The 20,676-nt window shown below is 43.6% G+C and overlaps 2 protein-coding genes across 3 annotated transcripts; both read right to left on the bottom strand.

Moving 5' to 3' along the window:
- Nucleotides 1-5,155: 5,155 nt before the first annotated feature.
- Nucleotides 5,156-9,902, bottom strand: RPS15A (ribosomal protein S15a). Its single transcript, XM_031606543.2, has 5 exons — nt 9,781-9,902; nt 8,740-8,877; nt 8,098-8,177; nt 6,409-6,494; nt 5,156-5,288 (listed from the first exon to the last, which is right to left on the bottom strand). Exons 2-5 carry the CDS (start codon nt 8,870-8,872, stop codon nt 5,195-5,197), a joined length of 393 nt encoding a protein of 130 aa, XP_031462403.1. The 5' UTR covers nt 8,873-8,877; nt 9,781-9,902; the 3' UTR covers nt 5,156-5,194.
- Nucleotides 9,903-10,219: 317 nt separating this feature from the next.
- ARL6IP1 (ARL6 interacting reticulophagy regulator 1) lies at nt 10,220-16,190 on the bottom strand. Of its 2 annotated transcripts, none has more exons than XM_031606542.2 (6): nt 16,039-16,190; nt 14,060-14,193; nt 13,208-13,327; nt 12,239-12,356; nt 11,497-11,581; nt 10,220-11,272 (listed from the first exon to the last, which is right to left on the bottom strand). In XM_031606542.2, the coding sequence occupies exons 1-6, from the start codon at nt 16,072-16,074 to the stop codon at nt 11,154-11,156; spliced, it is 612 nt and encodes a 203-aa protein (XP_031462402.1). In that variant the 5' UTR covers nt 16,075-16,190; the 3' UTR covers nt 10,220-11,153. The 2 variants fall into 2 exon arrangements, with proteins under 2 accessions (XP_031462402.1, XP_090007536.1); XM_090151410.1 differs by lacking the exon at nt 16,039-16,190 and adding an exon at nt 15,465-15,793.
- Nucleotides 16,191-20,676: the final 4,486 nt, after the last annotated feature.

Genomic DNA, 20,676 nt, shown 5'->3' with positions numbered 1-20,676 from the left:
GTGGAACAGAGATACACTCTGATCTAGCTGTGGATGAGAAGACAGACAGATGCTGCACAAAGCAGTATGTAAAGTCACTTACCGAGTGTTCTGCTAACCCTGCCTTTTTCATATATTCTGGTATTGGGGCAACAGAGACATCTAGAGATCACAGGCAGGGGACTGCAGGTTTCTGGGAAACTGTTTTCTGTAGAAAGGGTAACATGATGTGATTATAGAGCCGGAATAATAAATAAATGGAATTTGAAACAATTCAACTCCTGGCTATAAACGATGGGACCAAGAGCGAATAGCAAACAATCACAGTGTAGCAGGAATGCTCACCATTTCCATCGCTTGCCCCTTTGCAATACTACCCCCAAATTGTGAAGAAAAGCAACCCCTTGGCAAACAGGAAGTTTGGGTTGGGTTGCTCAGTGCACATACCCTGCTAAGGGTCTGAAGGCAGTCAATACAGGAGGAGTGCATGCAGAATCCTAAAATGGTTTGGGTTGGAAGGGACGTTATAGACCATCCAGTTCCAACGCCCTGCCGTGGGCTGGCTGCCTCACACCAGCTCAGGCAGCCCAAGGCCCCACCCAGCCTGGCATTGGGCACCTCCATGGATGGGGCACCCACAGTTCTGGGCAGCCTGTAGCATCCTGCCTGAATGGAAGAAGCCCAAAGCTCTTCCAGAGCCATTTTGTTGTCACCAAGTTCATGGCACATCAGTGCAGATGCAGGATATGGGGGCTTACACACAAATTCAAGCCTGAATATTTCATTGTCCCTGCAGAGTGCTGAGGGAACTCTGAATCTTCTTCATGAGCCACAAGAGCTACAGGCACTGGAAATCTCTGAACACTCACGAAGAGTAAAATCACTTCATCTGCCATATTTTGTAAGCAGTCTTGGACATGCTGTGCCTCATTTCTCATCAGCTAACAGCACTGGGTAACCCAATGTATCAGAAAGCTGAACATGAAAACAAGTTATTGCTGCAATGGAAGAGTACTGTGCTGGGCATCAGCTACCTGCGTTTGCTTGAAGTAAAAACATCCTTTGGTTGACCCATTTTTATATGCCTGAAGACAAATTTCCAAGTAAAGTCATCACACAGCCCAGAACAGGTAGAACAAGCCATCCTTTTCATTACAATATGCACCAAATCCATTTGCTTTTATAGACCATTCAGCATCCGCTTTAACGGTGTTTTATGTCACTATAAAAAACAAAAGTGGTGGCTGCTGATCTCAAGCACCCCATGTTATGCTGTTGCACAGCACTAAAATTTGATCAACTATCACTGTGCAGTGAGTATGGCCCCAGTGCCAGCCCCAGAACAAAATACACGTCCCTGGGGTTTATCTTTAGCAGCTCAGTGTCACAGCCAGCACATAAAGGAATGGAAGCAGGGCTGCAGGACACACAGTACAGGTGCAGCGCAGTCGGCTGCAGTTAATCTCTTAAGGAAACCAGATGTTTGATTACCTTGTTAGACTGAAGCTTGTCGACAGCACATACCAGACTTTGGTAAAGGGGTTTTAACTTGCTTGATGCTTGCTGAAAGTAATCATCGTAGCTTGTAAAGGCAGCTTCTCCACTGCAGCACCTTCCTGCTCCATTCACTCCCTCACACCCGAGCAGCACTGAATGGGGCAAAATTCACCAGGAATGATACAAAGTCAAGAAGATAACAGTGTCCATTCTGTACTTACTTCACGACTCAGATTTTAGAAGGTAGGACAGTTGTCTCAAATGGACCTTGTGTGCATTTGTGGCCTGCAGATTTCCTTCCCCCACCCTCCGCCAGCAGTTTATCAGCACGATAACAACACCATTGTATCACACATTTCCAGACTGTGATTTGTTTGGTAATCAAATATCCAGGTAATTCCAGGTAATGCAGAGGGGAGGGGTGTGGGGAGAGGGGGGGAAAAAAAAAGCAGGCCCAAAGCTTTTTTTTTCCTACTTTTTTTTTAAGCACTCTAATTGAGCGCACATCCCAATCAGCACTGAGTTACATCACAAGCTGTTGCACAACGTGAAGTCCCATCTGCTTCTGACAGGAACATTACAATCCCACCCTTCCCCAGCAAATGGCAGTGCCTCCCAGCCCTCCTAGGAACAGCTGATGTTACTGAGAGCCTGCTATGCGCTTTAATTGACTGTAAGACACCGAACAAGTCTTGTTTTAAACCCATTTTCTCCCCATGCTTTCTGTAGCACAGCAACGTGCGTTCTTGTCTGTCATTGCTGGCTTTTGTCTAGACTCCAACAGGTGTGAAAGAGGCACTAAGTAACCATCAGGACAACTGCAGTCAAGGTTTAATTACTGCTTGTGTTTCTGGTGCAAGTAATTGACACACAAATTCGAGAAACCAAACACGCACACTCTGTTCAGAACCGAGCTGAATGAATTGCCTGTGGCAGAGAACCAGCAGAAGGGAAGGAGGAGAAATTGCTTTTCCAGTGGACCTACTGTCGTGCACATGCAAGCCTTTACTCTGGTGCAAATTTTTCAAGATCCATACTTATTCTCATCTCCCATATTCAGTTAGGCTGTGTTGCATCAAAGACAGAAGGAATTTCTTTGCAGAATACAAGAAAATTCAGGATGATTAGCTCCATACAAAGAGCAGAGAGCAGCAGCAATGCCAAAGCTCTTACGACTCCTCTTGCTATAGAGATCACCTCCAAAGTCTCCAACGATTCAAAGTCAGATGCTGCCATCTGTTGACAACTTTGCCCTGCAAAAGCAAATGCTTTATGCACAGCAGGCTATTCGAACGTTTTATTCTACATCCAACTTAGTAAGCAGCTTGCATAACTCAGACTAAGTTCTGACCCCTTTTTACCACCTGTGACTCGGACTGCTGATACTTACCGGTGGTCAGCTGCACAGAGCAGTAAGGAGGGACTGCAGGCACTGCCCTGCACTACCTGTAACCTTCACATAATAACCTGTCCCACGGGCAGCACTAGAGCTGGGCACACAAACTCCCTGCCATCCTGCTCACAGAGTTTGGTGTTATGTTTGGGCTTAGCAAGCAAGGCAGACCTCAAGCCAAAAGGTCCTCTCTACATCTCCAGAGGGTACAGAGGTGAAACCCACTTCCAGATATCCAAGTCAGGAGTTTGCAGTACAGGTGCTTTCCTCAGCTGTCCCCCAACCACCCCGTTTTCCCTCTATGAAGGCCATTCTTTGATTCTATGAGCTGTGATGGATTTTTTCAGAGATCAGCTTAGAATTGAGATGAGCCACATTCACTTCCACATGCACTGTATCAGTACGGAGCTACATTTGTTAAATGTCAAAAAGTTTGTACCTCCTGCTCCATGCTTCCCTCCAAGTCCTTCTTTCCATCCAGGAGCTCTGATCTCCACTTAGTAACTGTAAGAAAGGTGCTGGGCTGCCTTCTGGAATAAATCAACATAATTCTATTTCCAGATGATTGAGAGTATCAGAAATGCTCTGGCTTCAGGAAGTCTCTGTTGGGATCAGAACAGCACACTTGTGTAGCAGTGAAGCACTACACACAGGTAAAGTGGCTCAGCAAGACCAGTGTGTTTTCTGAAATTAGTTTAAAACAGAAATGTTATGGAACCAAGGATCCATCCTAAAAGGGACCTCAAAAATCACCAAGTTCCAAACTTCCTGCCATAGATAAGGGCACCTTCTAGTGCATGATCTTCAAGGAGCCCAAAGCCCTTGGAAACATCCAAGAGAAGCATCCCTCAGGAACATGTGTTCTGCTCTGGTCTGATGCAAAGCAAGATCTTATAAAAAGGTTAAGTTTTTAAGGGTTACTCCCAAAAAAGAAATGTAACAGCTCTGCTTGTTTGTGCAGTCAGTGCTTATGCTGAATAACTCCCACTAAGGGTCCCACAACAACAGCAAAAAAAGTTTTTTAAAAATTGTTAAAAGCTTGATTTGGCAATAAAAAAGGGCCAATAAATTTTTACTCTGAAACCCTTCTATGTAATTTAGAGTACAGATGTTTATCTTCAGCTAAACATGGCCACATCTTTTTGATACCATTTCCAATTCAGGCTTGCTGCCTTTAGCGGAGGGGACAGAGCAGGAAAGCTGTAACCTTTTAAATCATTTCCCTGCTCTTCTCAGGTAAGTTGTAAGTCTCTGGTAAAGGGCACTAACAATATTTATGGTAACTACTACAATACTTATATTAACTATTCATTGCAGCATAGTTGCTAGCTTCTTGCTCCTCAAAGACCTACATTAGGTGAGACTGGACTGCTTGTCTAGAGTTAAAAACAGTTTGCTCATATAGGAATAAGAAACTAAACTGAAATAGGTTATTTAGTTACAAACCAGTTCAAAAACAAGGCGACCAAACCAGAAGCCCACTTCTCATTTCTACCATCTTACCATCTACAAGTAGCTGTTCAGCTGTAGTCAGCTGCTGTGTGTGCCGCTTTAGGGAAATTTCTGATTGAGTACACTATGCTAAACATCACCTAGCTGAAATAAAGGTAACAAAGCATTCCATAGTAAACATACACATTCTTTCTCTCTTCAGAGATTTTGAGAGATCCCAAACGGTTAAACCCTCAGGGCAAGACACAAAGCAGCTGCACAGCAGCTACCCTGCCCAAAATTCCGATGGTACAGAGGACCAACAAAGCAGCAAACCAAAGGGAAAAAAAACAATTAACCCTTATACCTCAATTACTCCTTAACACTATAAAATTTAAAAGAAGTTTGTAATCTAATGTCAAACTCCAGCCATCTAATTATTTCACCATCCTATATCTCACAACTTCTTAAATAATCTTAAATCGCAAGCAGGAAATAGCTTCTGGAAAGGCATGTTCTGCTTATTCTGAAAGTGAAAGGAGGAGTCACACTCTTATAACTATGGTGACCCATCTACCTAATAAAGGGGCAATCCAACTCAGGATAGCAGAGTACAGTCTAACATTGTAACTTCCTTACTGAGGCTATTCTGTAGAGCTCCCCATACCTGTCATTCAAAAAATGCTAACAATTAATAGCATGCTGTATCATTAACAGAAAAAAAAAATCGTAAACAGTGTGGAATCTCAGCATCAGTTGAAGTAAAGGCAGAACTGAAGCACAAGAGCTGTCCATTACAAGCACAATTGCAGGTAGCATGAGAAGTTATTGAAATACCAATTGGAAACACCAGAGTCCGTTTGAACAATTTATTAGTATCCTCTTTTACAAGTTTTAGAAAAAGAATCCCAGGATTTTGCCTCCTGTGTGTTTTCGCCTAGCCTCCTCATGGTCCATGATGCCAGCTGAGGTTGTCAGTACTATGTACCTATTGAGGAAGAACACATGTTCAGTTTATTGTCAGTTTTCTTCTATGTTCAAACAGAGCTGATGGCACTAAATTAATTTTTACTACAACAGAAAGATGTTTATTTCAGAAAGGACATAACATAGACAATGTGTTATCAGAGAAAGAAAAGGAACTCCTCCCAATTGTGAAGCACACAAAGTACATTTACAGGCTTCTGTTCTCCCTTCAGTTTCATCATACATTCCTACCACAAAGTCAGTTCTGCCGTTCTAGTAGTAGGACATCTACAGTTTATAGACAAAGTCTGCTTCTATTTCAAGGAGAGATCTTTCTTCAGAGCAGATAAGAGTTGCTATGGTGCCAGCTCTGAAGGTTTTGTCACTCAGTGCTTCTAACACTGCTCATGCTTCCACAGATGAGTACCTGAACCTGGACTGACAACTGAAGCAGCTTTAGTGACTTCTAATGCCAACATTTGGATTATCAGCATAGTTCACACCGCTTCATGTCTGAAAACCTCTTGTCCCACTGCTCTATAAATACTCTTGAAAAATCTCAGTATGACAGCACATACTAACAAGCTAGATAGGTACAGCTTGACTACACAGCTTATCACTGGAGCTTTAAGAAAAGAAACGACAAGGAACTGCTAATCCTGCCTCCAACAGGGCAGACTAGCTCAGCCACTGCAATTTATTATTCTCAATTTAGAGAATTTGGGGAAATAAAAATATACTGTAACATCTTCTATGTTTTGGATATTCAGAACTGAAGAGGCTGAGTCTTACGTTAATTCATATTTAATCAACTTAAACACAATCACAAATGTGCAGCCTAATCCCATTCATCTGGTGCTACTCTTTCATCTATAAATGGCCATTCATAAAAGTAAAATAAGGAACAAAAATCCTCTAGACCAAGGAAATGATGAACCAACAAAAAAGGTTCTTGCTTCGTAGCACTCCTTCAGAACTGGTTAAAAAGCATTTATACAGAAGCTGAATTTTTGCTCTTATCTGCTTTCAGACTAATGAGAAATGAAAAGCATCAGGTGAATCTAATTCAGACAGTATGAAAGTGTAGTTAAAAAAAAGAAATCAGCTTATGTATGACAGATTTAACTCCTCTCCATACTTACCCAAACTGACGTGAAGGCAGCAGGTTGTTTTGCCATTTTTCCAAATCCTTCAGTTGAACATCAAATCTGGGACTGATTACACCACACTATAAAAGAGAATTCCATTACAAACCAGAGAACTATATAAACTGCATCTGTACATTTATCATTCCAGCCCTCTGAATGAAAAAATCCAACTGCAATTAAAATGTATTCAGCAGCAAAAGACTAGAGAGTATCAAGTAGCATGTGCCATATTCCATAGTACAGAATGGCTTTCTCTCACAGAAGCCAAGGCTCCCACGCCGTAATTCAGCTTTTTATTTCTTTATCCTTGTCTCTTTCTCCTTGCCTAAATGGAGAGATATATACTGCTGTTGAGGCTACACTAATGATTTAACTGGTACAGATGGGAGAGCACAAAAGCATGCTATAAACTACTAAAGGTTAAGGAGTATCCTATATCATCAAAAACTTGACATTAGAAGTAAACTGTCCTTGAGTAATCATTACAAAGAGTTAGCAAAAACACTTGTAATGTTAAACAGAGAGAAATTAACATGCACAGAAGTTACCAGCGCTTTCACGTTAATCTTATTATTTATCAACCATAACCACCACTACCACCTCTAGTGACCTCACTGGCTCCAACAACCTTAACATCCAAGAGCAAAGCAGAGTACACCTCACTGCACTAACATCTTCCTAAACCAAGTAGCTTCTTTATTGCAGCTACTGGGAGAAACATCACATCCAGTTAACTCTGCAACATCTGATACAAAATCATCCAGAAAGACTTCAAGAAAAACCATACTCAAACGTGACGTCTACTATTCTTATTATAGACATATACCACTAGAAATTTGGGTTGTGTCAGAATTCCCTGCTGCTACACTCAAACAGTTCTCAGCTGCAACAGCTGTTCATCACAGAGATAGCCCCAACATCTTTTGGCCAATTAATATTTACATCTCTTTACTTGAAAACTACTTTTCACTGAATAGCTTCATTGGAAATAACGACCATCCATGTTCAAGAAACATTTGGATGTTGTACTGAGGGACATGGCTTAGTGGGAAACACTAGTGACACTATAGATGGTTGGACTGGATGATTTTGGAGGCCTTTTCCAACCAAATTTGGTGATTCTATGACTCTGTGCACAGCAATTCATCACAGAAGTAGACAGCTCAATGTTTTAAGTCAAATGCATTTAAAAAAATGCCCAAACACAGCAATGATTCATACACCCCAGGAACCCAAAAAGCACTAATTATCACAACATTTCAGTCTGCCTCAACCACAAGCAAAGCCAACCTTAGCAGCAGTAGAAATGCTCATCTCCTCACTATTTAGAGGTATTAAACATCAACTGGAAAGCAAAGTTACTATCCTGGGACAAAACTATTCTAGATAACAAAGAAATCACTGGGTAGGCAGAAAGCCCCTAACAAGAAATACACCTGAAAAGTGACTTCCAAAAATCTAGCTTATGTATTGCACATTTAATGGTAATTAAGTCAACCACACTATTACAAATTTAGGAAACATAACATCCGATAACTACTGATAACAGCCAGATTACTCTCACTTACACAGACCTAACTAAATGCCAAGTTCTCACAAGTAATTATTTCAGAATTAGTGCAGACAAAAAGGCCCCATTTACGTATCTTCCTAGAGAACTGAATTCAGGAAAGCAAATCCTACCTTGTTGAGTCTGCCTGTGAGATTGACAACAATCTTCCCAGCTCTGTGATCATCAATTATCTCAAATTCACCAATGTAACCTAGGAAAGATTAGAAAACAGACAAATCAAAACATGATACGCAGATACAATACAGTTCATTTAACCAAGCTATCCAAAACTGCTTCAAGCATCTTAATTTACTTAAGTCAAAAATCACCTGAAGAAAACCTCACCCATAGAATTTCAGGAGTTTTCAGCAATAAAGACTAACTTCACTGTACCAACTGGTATGATTCCACTATACTGAAGTACAGTTGTATTTAATTACATTCTGTAAAGTTGGAACACATCTAAAACACTGAAGAATTACTGCTGCAAGGGTTTTCCTGGTTGGCTTTTGCTTCCAGAACTTGTCTCAAACCTGCAGAATGTTTTGGGTAGTTCCAGTATTCAGAATGTATATAGAATACTACAATCAAAAGCCACACTCCACTTCCTCCTTCCTCCCAGCAATTAACAGCACACTCATCTAAAAACAGGACCCCACACATAACGACAATTCAGTAAGATCCGCCAATTTTACCCAAAGATCTCCTTCATTAAAGTAAACTACACAGGAACCGTAAATGAAAGAAACATCAGTGCTGTGGTCCACACTCACCATGCTTCATCATCACAGTTAAAAACCGGACGATTACTTTGGAGCACGGCCTAATGAGAACCTGGCGTTTCCCACGTTTCTCTGCGTTGTTGATGCTTTTGAGAGCATCAGCCAGAACGTTCATGCGCACCATGGTGCCTGTGGGGAGGAGAGAGGCAGTTACACATACACATCCATCACAGCCACACTGAGAGGCACTTCTGAAGCCTATTTTAGAGCTGAAGGACCAAAAAGTAACAAGAAGTTGCACTCAGACTTAGCAAGTCACAACACACGCTCAGGTTTGTTCAAGAGGATTCAAATACCTTCACAACTTTGGAAATCACACACATCAGGACTTCAACTTGGATTTTATTCACACACACACACAGATTTTTAGAAATCAGCATGTAATAAGCAATATGCCACCAACGTAACACCTTTCCCAGGCGAATGATTTGAATTTTAAAATTCAGTATTAACCCCATCCAAAAAACACATCACACGTGGTAATAAATAATCTAGATACTGCTTAGCTTCCCTACTTGCAAAAAGAGAATTAAAAAAGGCATTACGGGATGAAAGTAACACATCACTCTTAAAGGGAGACCGTGCATCACCTCCTGCATCGCAGAGCTAAGGCCACGAGCACTCCGCGCACCACAAGGCAGGCCGTGCCCGGACCCCGCCGTTCCGCGTGCTGCCGGAGCCAGGCGGGCGCTGCTGCTGGCGGGGTCCGGAGCGGCCCGGCTCGTAGCGCATACGCGGGTTTCCGCCTCTAAGCCGAGAGCTCCCCGCCGAGCCGCCCCGCCCCGGCCCCGCACCCTCCGCCGCCCTCAGCCCCCTCCCTCCATCTCTCTGGGCTGGCAGGCGGTGCTCCCCCCCACCCGCCGTTTCGGAGGTTCTACAGAGCGCCAGAGACGACGCCGAGGACTCAAAGTGGGCCGGACCGCTCGGGCGCGGTCTCGAGCACCCGGCGAGGGGAGCGGAGGCGGCGGAGGAGCGAGGATGGGGCGGAAGCGCGGCGGATGGCGGCCGGGCCGAGTCGGCGGCCCTACTCACCGGTGCGGCAAGATGGCGGAAAAGGAAGAGGCCGGGCGCCCGCGCGGGATTATGGGAAAGCCATGAGTGCGGAGTGGCGCGCGCGCCGTCGGGCGCGATCTCGCGAGACTCGACACCCTATCCGGAAGGCGCCGTGCGCCGAGCTCGGCCATCCCCATTGGTGAGAACGCAGCGGCGCGCTTCCGGGCCGACGCTGCCACGCGCGCTCCTATAGCAACGGGGACGCTGCGCGGGGGTTCGCCGGTCTGTCCGCAGCCTCTGAGATCCGCGATAACCAACTGCAGGCGGCACCACGGCCCCGCACGGCTGCCGAGTTTGCTGCTTACAGCGAGGGATGACAAACGCAGGCTGTGCGGCTACAACCGCGCGACAAGCGCTAGTTCCAGTTCTCGAGATCCACATCCATCACTTTCCAAAGTCGCAAAGAACAAGTCTGAGAGAAGTTTCTCATTAGTCTATATTTACCTATTCAACAGTTACAATACACTGAGGAGACTTCATTTTAAAACAGTAAACTTTTAAAATGCATTAACACAGGTTTTAGCTTTTCAAAGAAAAACAAGTTGTTTTTTTTTAAAAAAAGGAGGGGAGGAGATAGAAAAGCACAACACTCAGCCTTATTTACAACGGACAGACCGAGTGTATCCAGAGTGATTTTGTACACAGACAACATTCATAAAACCAAACGTGCTACATGGCTCCATGACAACAGCAGTTTTTAGAACAATCAGCTATTAAGGTCACACACACACCTTCACTCACTCTACAGTCTCAGTGCAACAAAGTGAAGTTTGCACTACAGCTAAATAACTCTACCAGAAGTCTATGTACTCCAGACCCCAGTTCAGCAGGCAGTCTGGCATACGCTGCCACAGAAAGCAAACATTCAGTGAGACAACAGCACCACCTCCTGCCCCACGTGAGGGCAGGCATGCTCAACTACCACCACTTATTCAGTCTGTCTTCTTTCCACAAGACTCAGTAGTAACAAGCTGCTGAGAAGTGCAAGCTTTCAGAACGTCTTCGTACGTGCTGTAACCACAAACCATTAACTGGTGAAGCTAACAGGTATGGAAATGCTGTGATCAATTGCAATAAGTTTTTGAGATAAGGGACTTATGAGGCCTCTTAAATTGGTGAAGAAATTTAAGCTCCACATGTCAAAGGTTAAGATCTTTTGTATGAAATCAGATACAGAACCTTCCAAGAGAGACAAACCCATAGCAGATGCTAGAGTGAGATTTTCAATTCATTGGAGCCAATAAAAAAAGGTAAGCCAGTGAGCAATACAACTTCTATTATCTTAATTATACATTAATTCACAAAACTGTTCCCAAGAAAACCTTTTACAACAGCAAACAGCAGTTAAGTCTTCACTCATTTTTCTTCTCCTTGTGCTTCAGCAGTTTGTTTATTTCCCTTTTTGCCATTCCAACATACTTTGTAATGATCCCATGCTGGTTCAGCCCAGGAAACAGCAGCAAGAAACTTACTGCAGAAATAAAAAAAAAAAATCAATTATTTACTAACACTTTAACTTCTGTCACCTGGCAACTCCTTGCCTCCCTTAAGCCCCACCAACTGTCTGAATGCACACATAAATGTCCCAGATTAAAAAAAAACATCCCCACACAAATAATCACATCTCACTTTCACCAGCCTCATACCATTTTAGACAGCTAACAAATTTGGATGTTTTGCACACTACACACTTACCAATAAGATATGTCAGAAAGAGGTTGTGAACTTGCTGTCCAATCCAGGCAACCACAGCAAGAGAACAAAGCATGGTCATGAAGTACTGAAAAAAGAAAAGGGAACAGTTACCACTGATCTGATGGAAATTCTCATCCTTCCCTTCAGTATGCAGCAACATTTCAAAGTCTAAAACTAGACTGAAGTCCACTGGCCTCTCCACAATCAATATCTATGCACAGGCTTCTTAGAACTGAGACTGCAGAGACTACATTTGTACATTCTTAATTATTTATGCACCATTACTTTTATTACAGTACAGCAGCTGTGAATAGCCTCACACTGTGCTACCCCATATCCATACAACTTGTGCTTCACGCAGCACCTGAAGCTTTCTGACCAGTATAACTATTAATTAATATAACTAAGCTGAAACATTAAGGTCTAGCTTTTCAGACAGGTAGTACACTGAACACAACAATCTTTTTACAAGCTCTGTTACAAAAAAATTACCCAAAGAAACACAGTTTATCTTAGTATCAGGGGTATGTTCATACTGAACAACACTGCAGGTTTCAGGTTGGGAATCTTGCCACTCAGGGTTTCAGTAAGAGGTGTGACTCACATTAAGTCACAGGCAGAACAGTCAGTTTGCACTCTGAAATACTCTATTCAGACATGCTCTCTGCTAAAATGCTTGAGATTGAACAAAGCAAAAAGATATTTTATAATGATAGAGAGAAGAACCCCTGGAACTCAATACCATTTTAGGCTTCTCTTCCTTCAGTGCGAAAAGACGTTTCCACCATCCAACAATTCGGCGACGAGATTTCACCAAATTGCTGCAAATCTCATGGAATCTTTGCTGCTGTTCTGTAGTCCTTTTAATAAAGAGAAAAATAAGAATTCATGTTCTCATCTGAAACTTAAGAACTCTCTTATACTATTTCCCAGCAGAAAAAAAAATTACCTATCTCGACACTTGCTACACTCAGTTTCGTACCTTCTTTCTACTCAGCACTGTAATGCAATGCCTATGAAATTAAGTACACTGAATCCCTCAAATGGACTCCAAAACTGCAACTCCTATTCTAGTCAGAAGAGCACAAAATTTCATCTTTATCTGCTGTGTGCAATTACTTGGGTTCTTCTGTTGGCACAGTGATAGACAAGAATACTTACCTATTAGTTAATTTAGAGCAGATACACAACAATTTATTTTTAATTCAAAATTCAGTTCAAATAAGGTTCTCCTTTAGCTTACTGTTTTTATATAAGCCTTGTCCTTCTCTGAATATATTTCAATCACTCATGATCACATTCGTACTCTTAAGATTCCTGTATATCACTCTACTTACATCACATTTACAAGTGCTATTCTAAACAAAGAACACAATTCCTTTCATATTTTTTGTTAGCACCTATTATCTGTTAAGTAGTACAAACCAGTTTGCAGAACGAACATCTTTAATAGAACAAAGCATGCCCCTACTCCTTCAAAAAATAAAGTCTTACTTCGCTAGAAGAGAAGGAATAATAAAGATTATGTTGTAATAGTTTTATTTCAGAAAAAGAAGAGTGCAGGGCATTTTACAAATGTTCTCACTTCATAATCCACAAAGATTGACAATGACAGTGACTATATAGGAATCATTTAACACTTGCAGTTCAGATATTCACTTGGATAGAGATCAATTTCTTTACACTCAAGCTATTTTAAGGCTTTCCTCACCATTTGTTGGAGCCAAAGATTCTGGGTGCAAGAGCAGGAACAAGATAATCAGCCAAACAGATGAACATAACAAAACAGGAGACGCCTGAAAGAACGGATGGATCCAAGTAGTAGATCATCCTATAAAAACAACATTGAGATGATTTATGGACATGCTGACTGCTAAATACAGCTGTCCAACACTCACTGCTTGCACCTACATCCATGCAGCAATTAAGAGCCACTCAGACTATTACAATGTTACACAGTCATGAACAGAAGCCTCAGCAAGCCCAAGTCTCCTGACTGTATCTCTACCAAAGAGAAAGGCAACAACCACCCACCCTGCTGATCTACTTTTAAGTTATTCTCAGCCTTCACCTTCCTTCTCTGCTTTCTCTAAGTTGTGTAAAACCAACCAAACTTGTCCCTAAAAACTACACCAAAGACAAAGAATATCTACTAAGGAAAGCCTGCCCTATGGGAAGCTTGTTTTTCTTTATGACCATGATGTGCGAGCTTCAGGAATAAGCCACAGAAGATGGCCAGATTTGATTAAGCAGCAGGATAGAAAGGATGAGGGCAGAATATGAACACACCAATGAAGAGCGCAGAGTTGAACCCAGTGAAAAACCTATAGCAATCAGGCCTGACAAACATCTGCAGAAAGCACCGCCCCCCTCTGGGCAGGATCTGACCCGTGGTGTTACTTCCTGTTCCCAGTACTTCTAGGTTTTCCTTTTCAAAGTTTACATAGGTTCAGAAACAGAACCTGAAGAGCCTTCTAAATAAAGAAGTCTTTTAAAGCATTCTTAATAGTCCCAATGTTTTTAATAGCTTTGCTACCCGCCATGAGAGCACAGAGTTACTTACAGGAAAGAAAATGAAACAACACTCATCAGCGCCGGAGGAAACCAGGCTCTCTCCCAACGAAGAACTTTATCAGTCATCAAGATCACTTCTCCCCATCCTTGCAACTGCTCTTCCAAGCTAGCTGTCTCTGCAGCCTACAAAAAAAAAAAAAAAGGGAAGAAGGCATTATTTCTAACCAGACGATCAAATTAGTTCCCACACAACAGCAGAAGAATCACAAAGATCTCAGTCATAAATCAGGGTAATTATTAGTGACAAATTTTCACTGCTATGACATTGTAGAAGAGGTACTTTAAAGAAGTCCAGAACCTAATGAAGCAGTAGCACATCTCACCAGACCAAATGATACCACCTACTGAGGTGTTTTGCCCCAGTCTTCCCTTTATGGTGCCCCCTTCCCCAGTTTAGCAGAAAGTCAAGTCTTTCAAAGGACAAGCCCTTCAAAGTTGCAGTTTTCCTGGCACGTGAGAGATATTTTTAAACGTAAGTATTTTCAAAGATAACTTTAACACGCTGAAGTTCTCTAGTTGTAGAGTCCAACACCCATTTTTGTTATGTGGAAAACTGGTGAAAAGATGCAGAACTGTAACATGGAAGTTACCAAACTGATCACACTGGAACACAAAGAAAAAGTTTTCCCATGAGTTGCCCAAAACAGAGCAGGCAGCCCTTACACTCCTACTCCTGCAGTATTACTCCATTCCTCCCCACACATCCTTTGTGAGGAGGCCCCATCTGCTCTGACAACAGCTCCCTAAGCAGTTCACCTCAGGTGTTCTGAAATTAGCAGAGCTTAACTCTGAGTCCCAGGAAAAAAGAAGGATCTCAATTTAAAGCACTCCTGTAACCATGGATGGAACTGACATTCCCACACAGTCATGGGTTAAAAGTCACTCAGCCCTGCATGCGTGCTGCACAAAGACAGAGTGGGTTTAGAACAAGGACAGCTGAGTGCAGCTGCCACTGCAAAGCAGAGCTTACTTCTGGGATTCTATCAGAAATTATCGGAAAAGCTACGGTTCAACACCAAGGGAAATGGAAGGCCATCTGACAGACTGCTGAATGCCTTCCAGCTCATTACATACACTTTATGTTATAAACACAAACCCTCACATTAAAAAAAAAGAGAAAGCAGGTTCTCCATGGGATATTTTATAGCCAACTGTTCTGCTTTATTACTTCTGTCTGCATTTATCATTATGAGCAGGAGAAAATGCACTGGGGAGCACACAGGAATATAACAGCGTTATTAACCACAGTCTGAACCAACTGTCCGGAGCTGTTTTCCACTGGGACAGGCACAGACGGCAGCTGAAGGGCTTCTGCCAGTACCCGTCCTTCCTTCACTCCAGATCCTGCCCACCTGCACTGTACTATCGCTTCTTTTCCCCCCCTCTGAACAAACCGAGCTTCCATAAACGCCGTCGCTCTGAGCACAGCTTCCATCCCCCAGAATGCTGCACGCGCCGTTGAAACGCAGTCCCGAGGGCTTCCTGCGCAGCACCCATCCTTCTCTTCCAGCTCTGTGCGTTCCTCTCACCACCTCCCAGACGATCAACACCACCTCAGCGCTTCCCCTCATCAACCTCTTCCCAGCCCCCGCTCGGCGTAACGCGGCTCCCCCGGCTGACAGCGCAGCCAAGAGCCGCTGCCGCACACAGACGCGGTGAATATTTAACGTCGGCCCTGCAGATCGCGTAAAACAGACGCGGCGATGAGCTCCGGCGGCCGGTGAGCGGCGGAGCCCAACGCGGGCGGCTCCCGCGGCCAAAGCCCCGCACAGCGGCCCGCCGCGCAGCCGGCCGCAGCGAAGGGGCGCACGGAGCGACGACCCGCGCCCAGACGGCCCGGCAGCGCGCAGCCCCGGCTCCCCGCACCTCCGGCGCCCAGAGACCGCCGGCTCCTCCTCGCCCCCCCCGCAGGCAGGGGCTCTGTGCGCCCCGACCGACCCGAGGAGCCGCCGGCCCCGCCGCACTGACCAGCTGGTAGACGCTGTTGTTGTCGCCCTCCGCCATCTTGCTCGGCCCTCACAGCACAGCCACGCCCGCCGCCGCCGCCGCTTGTAGCTTCCGCAGCCCCTTTTCGGCGTTATGATTGGCCGACTCAAAAGCGACGCGGGCCAATCCCAAACCTCCCGTCGCGCCCCGGCTGCAGCCGATTGGCTGATGGGATTCGAACGGAGGCAGCCAGCCAATCAGCGTGGGGTGTCCGCGCCTCCTCCTTCCCCTCCGTCGCAATGCGACTGCGGCAGTAGCGGGCGTTGGGGGCGCGGGGTCGGGTCCTGTCAGGGCCGGGCTGCTTCTCGAGCAAAGGCGAGGCAGCCCGGAACCGTCAACTCTTGAGACGTGCTGTTATCTGAAAAGTCTGCCTCACGTAACCTGAATACTGGGATCACTGGTAGGCAAGCGAGCACGAGGCCGTGTGTGCTGGAGAAGCGCGGCCCAGCTCGCTGTAATTGCTTCCAGAAGCCATCCCGGCTTCATCGCAGTTTCTAGAGCGTAACTCTGTGCCAAAAGGAGGGCGAAGGGCTGTCGTTCCAGGTTCAGAAACTGCAGTGCTTTGGCATCCCTTCTCCCCGGCCCACAGAGGAGCGGGGCAGACCCGGCAGTGCTGTGGATGTGCAGCGTGGTGCTTCAGGAGCACAGCCACAGCTGTACCACAGCGTTTGCTGCCCTACGGGGCTCTCTTCAGGCTCATTTGAGATTGTATGTGAAGCACGATTACATTTCCAAACAACTTTCATATTTACTTAACACGTTATTGAAAGCTAAGCATGTCTACGTGTGCTGTTTTGCACTTAGGAGAGATGGAATCCACCTTCCAACTCTATAATTGCACCACAGCAAGGCTGGAACAAAAGCTGATTTCCCGAGGAAGCGATGCCAGCAGTCGTTCTGATGGAAGCCTTGTGAGGAAGTAGGCACGAATAGAGCACAACGTGTTGCCTTTAGCACTGCTGGCAGCGCTCACAGTGCCTCCAGCTCCTGCCCACATTCACTATCTGTGCAGTCCTCCCTGTGTAAATGAGTACTTACCACTGAAAAAAAGGCAGGAATGCCACCATCTCCATCCCCACTGTCAGATTTTGACTTCACAGTAGCCTTTGAATGCCAGCACCTACCTCAGGGCCCCACTGCAGCTTTTCTCCCCTCGCAGCAGGCCCACAGAAGTGCCATTTACCTCTTTACCACCTACCATGCATTACTTGAGCTACAGAAAGCAGACTGTTTCCTGTGTACCTCAATGCAGATCACACTGCAGCATGATGCGTTTGTCCTTAGCACACGGAAAATCCAATGCCCAAGCTAACTTCAAGGCTCCCTTAAAAGAAACAATTCAATTCTGTGCCGCTTGAGCAGACACCAATTTTATGTTATGTCTTTTGCCCACTCATCACACCTCACTATTCAAACTAACACAATAAATACCTCCCAGACTTCCTCCTATGCTATTAATAAAAGGTGGAGCTGGTGGATGGCAAAATTGCTCTGATCAGTGATACATTTCAGTACAATGATTTCATGTGCGGCAGGTCTTTTCAATAACATTCTTTAGTACTTCTCCACTAAAGACACTATATATATGTGACGTGGTAATTGGATGCTGTTTTAAGAAAGCAGATGAACAGCAGCATCATTTTAAATATTTCTCCTAGTATAATTCTTTAATTCCTAAAAGGGAATAGCTGCTAATAATAGGAAATGACTGTTTTATTTATTTGCAATATAAGACACTTTTGAAGGACTGAAGTTTGCTCAGACAGCATGGCCAGATGTACTTCGCACTGGATTTATGGATATGGTGGAGTATGCACACTCACTCCCCGTGAAAGCACTATGTGTCACCAATGCCTCCATAGCAGCTTCATCTTTTAAGTCTTTGTTATATTTTCCTCACATTTTTCTTAAAATTAAAAAAACAAACACACACAAATAGGGGTAGGAAGCATTTTCCTAACTGAAATACGTTAGTTACCGTGTCTTCCCAAACACACCATCTGCAATTAATGCAGCCTTATTTAACACGCCACATGGAAGCACAGAAGCTGTTTTCAGACTAACAGACCAGCACTGATTTGTTTTACTTTAGTTTGTATTATTTTATTCTTCCCCCCCTTTTTCCAACACCGTGAGTAATTTGGCATACAAGGAAATTATGAATGCGCATTTTTCTTTTTAAAACTTTATTAAATTACGCAGTAAAGAACCCATCTCCACACAAGTGTTTCATTTCTGGATGGCAGAGGTATAATACATGAGCCACAGGTGAGTGCATTACCCCTCCCTTTCCCCCGGCTTCCAAGAAATAAAACAGCACGTATAACACTCTTGTTACTATGGTACTCCAAACAGATTGTTCATAAGGTTATTTTTAACTGGAGAAAAAAATAAAAAGGACCAACAGCATCAAGTGTCTTGTTCTGTATATGAATGTTCTTCACTGCAACATTCAAACACCTTCCTTCTTGCAACGCACGGCAGGGCAGAGGGTTCAGGAAGCAATGACAGTGGAATGCATTTGCACGGGTATTGTTAAATATGAAGCCTGTAACTGTGACAGTTACAGTCAGGCAATCAGACTGCAAAGAAGGCCGTGTCTTCTGAAAATCCTTACACTTCAAAGTGCATGTCCACGAAAAGTTGGAGAAAGTGAATTAATTCTGAGACCTACTGAGGAGGCAAAGCAGCAAGCATAGTGCAAACACTGAAATTCTGCAAGTTTGTGACTTGTGTCTGGTGTTAATTCATGGTATCTGGAAGTCACTAGCTACGCTTTCTACTTACACAAACCTGCTTCAAATCCATTCAGTTGAATGAAGCTTTTTGCCACTAGTGAGCTTGGCTCAAATCCTTCAGAACTGAAATTTTGATTAAAAAAAGATGCTGTATTTAAGGTGTATTTTTACTGTGAAAATAGACTAAAATGGCATAAAGGATCTCCCTACATCTATCCTTTTTCAGCAGCTGTGTGCAATGAATGCAGTTTACCAAAGAGAAACTTTTTATATGTAGCTATGCAAATGGTTCACAACACCAGTGTGCATTTCTGCTTCAGTTATCAGAACCTGTAAGAGGCTGCAGCTGTACCCAAATTACATTTATTTGCAGTAAGAAAAGGAAGTTGCCTTTTCCAAGAGGTGTCCTACTTTAAAAAGGAAATGAGATGGATTTTAGACAACTGGCAGAGAAGCAAATCTGAGAAGATGCCATTTTTAGAGATACTTTTCTGATCATATCACACTTTCAGTGCAGAACTGATTAAAAACAAGCCTTGGTGAAAGATTCGCTATGGATGCGCTATTGAACAACCATCTATAAAATCAACTTGGCAAAGCAAAATTACTCTGCCAAAATCTTTACAGAGCTGGTTGAACAAAAATTGGAGTCCTTCATTTCTTGGATTACACATACACCCCTGTGAACTGAAGCACTATAATTTACAAGTGTGAACTAAAAGTATTAGGAAAGTGAAGTAAAAAGCGTATCACTCTACCTCCACCAGAACATCACTTTATTGTTTATCTGTCATCAACAATGTAAAACTCTACTAGAGACTCTATCCTGGTTTTTAAAAAGGTAAAGGTTACATCGGTTTAGCTACGTCGTACGAAAGAAACTACAGCAATCACAGTAGAATGAGATTGGAGGGACAATTTGAATTACAAAAAAGTGTACACTGCAAGCAGAGGGAAGTGCACATGAAATCAAATGCCTGTAGGATTCATTACTTTTAAATGCACAGTGACAATTTTGAGAAACTGTACATAGTAGAATCACAGAAATGACTTTAACATAACCAAAATTACATTTTGCATTTGACCATCCAACTCATAACTAATCATTGATGTTCCATATTTTCAGTGCTTTTGGAATTTTTTTTTAAACCAAACAAAACTGAAGTTGTTAATTTGACTAAATTGTGAAGTAGGAGGATTGAAATAAAAAGTATATTGGAAGTACGCCTAGCCTACAAGAAGAAGCCAAGAGAGGTGTATGCGAGGAGAGGCTGAGAGGAAAGAAAGAAAGGAAAGAGGAAAGGGAGAAGAGAACAAAGGCTTTTTCTTCTATCTCAGAAGTTCTTCCAATGCAGCGTATTTCTGATGTACAGCTCTTTGCTTTCAGTCCATTTCTGAAGTTTACGTTTTGTAGCCTTTTTCCGCACTAACTGGTCAACTCAACCAGCACTGTTGCCAAGCAACAAGAGTATCAAGAATCTGAATGCATCAAATCTTCCTTGCTGTGATTTCTTCGTGGCCCCATTTTTTCTGTTTTTCTTTGAACAGGGTTCGGTGTTTCCTGAATTGTTCACAGGGTCAGGTGGAATTGAGTTCCAAATCACTCTGCGGTTTGTAGCATCCCGATTTCTTTCTGCAGCAAACCCCCACACACGTTTGCAGTTCTTCCGTAGCAGAAAGACAAACCGTGTTGCTCAAGCGGTGAACTTGCACCCTTGACCTTGGGGGTTGCAGACCATTGTGTTTAGCGTATCCCTGAGTGCAGCTATCCTGCAGGATTCACTTCCCAGTGCACCGAGATTTCCTAGGTTTCCTCAGATTAAGCCCCAGTATGCATCACCACCGACTGTGGTGTGGCTACGGATGCCTGAGGCCGAGTTGA

Source organism: Phasianus colchicus, chromosome 16 (genome assembly GCF_987193195.1).
Source record: "Phasianus colchicus chromosome 16, bPhaCol1.hap1.1, whole genome shotgun sequence".
In the NCBI taxonomy this organism is placed as follows: domain Eukaryota; kingdom Metazoa; phylum Chordata; class Aves; order Galliformes; family Phasianidae; genus Phasianus; species Phasianus colchicus.
Note: the sequence above shows the minus strand (reverse complement) of the source record. Positions and strands in the feature narration are given on the sequence as shown.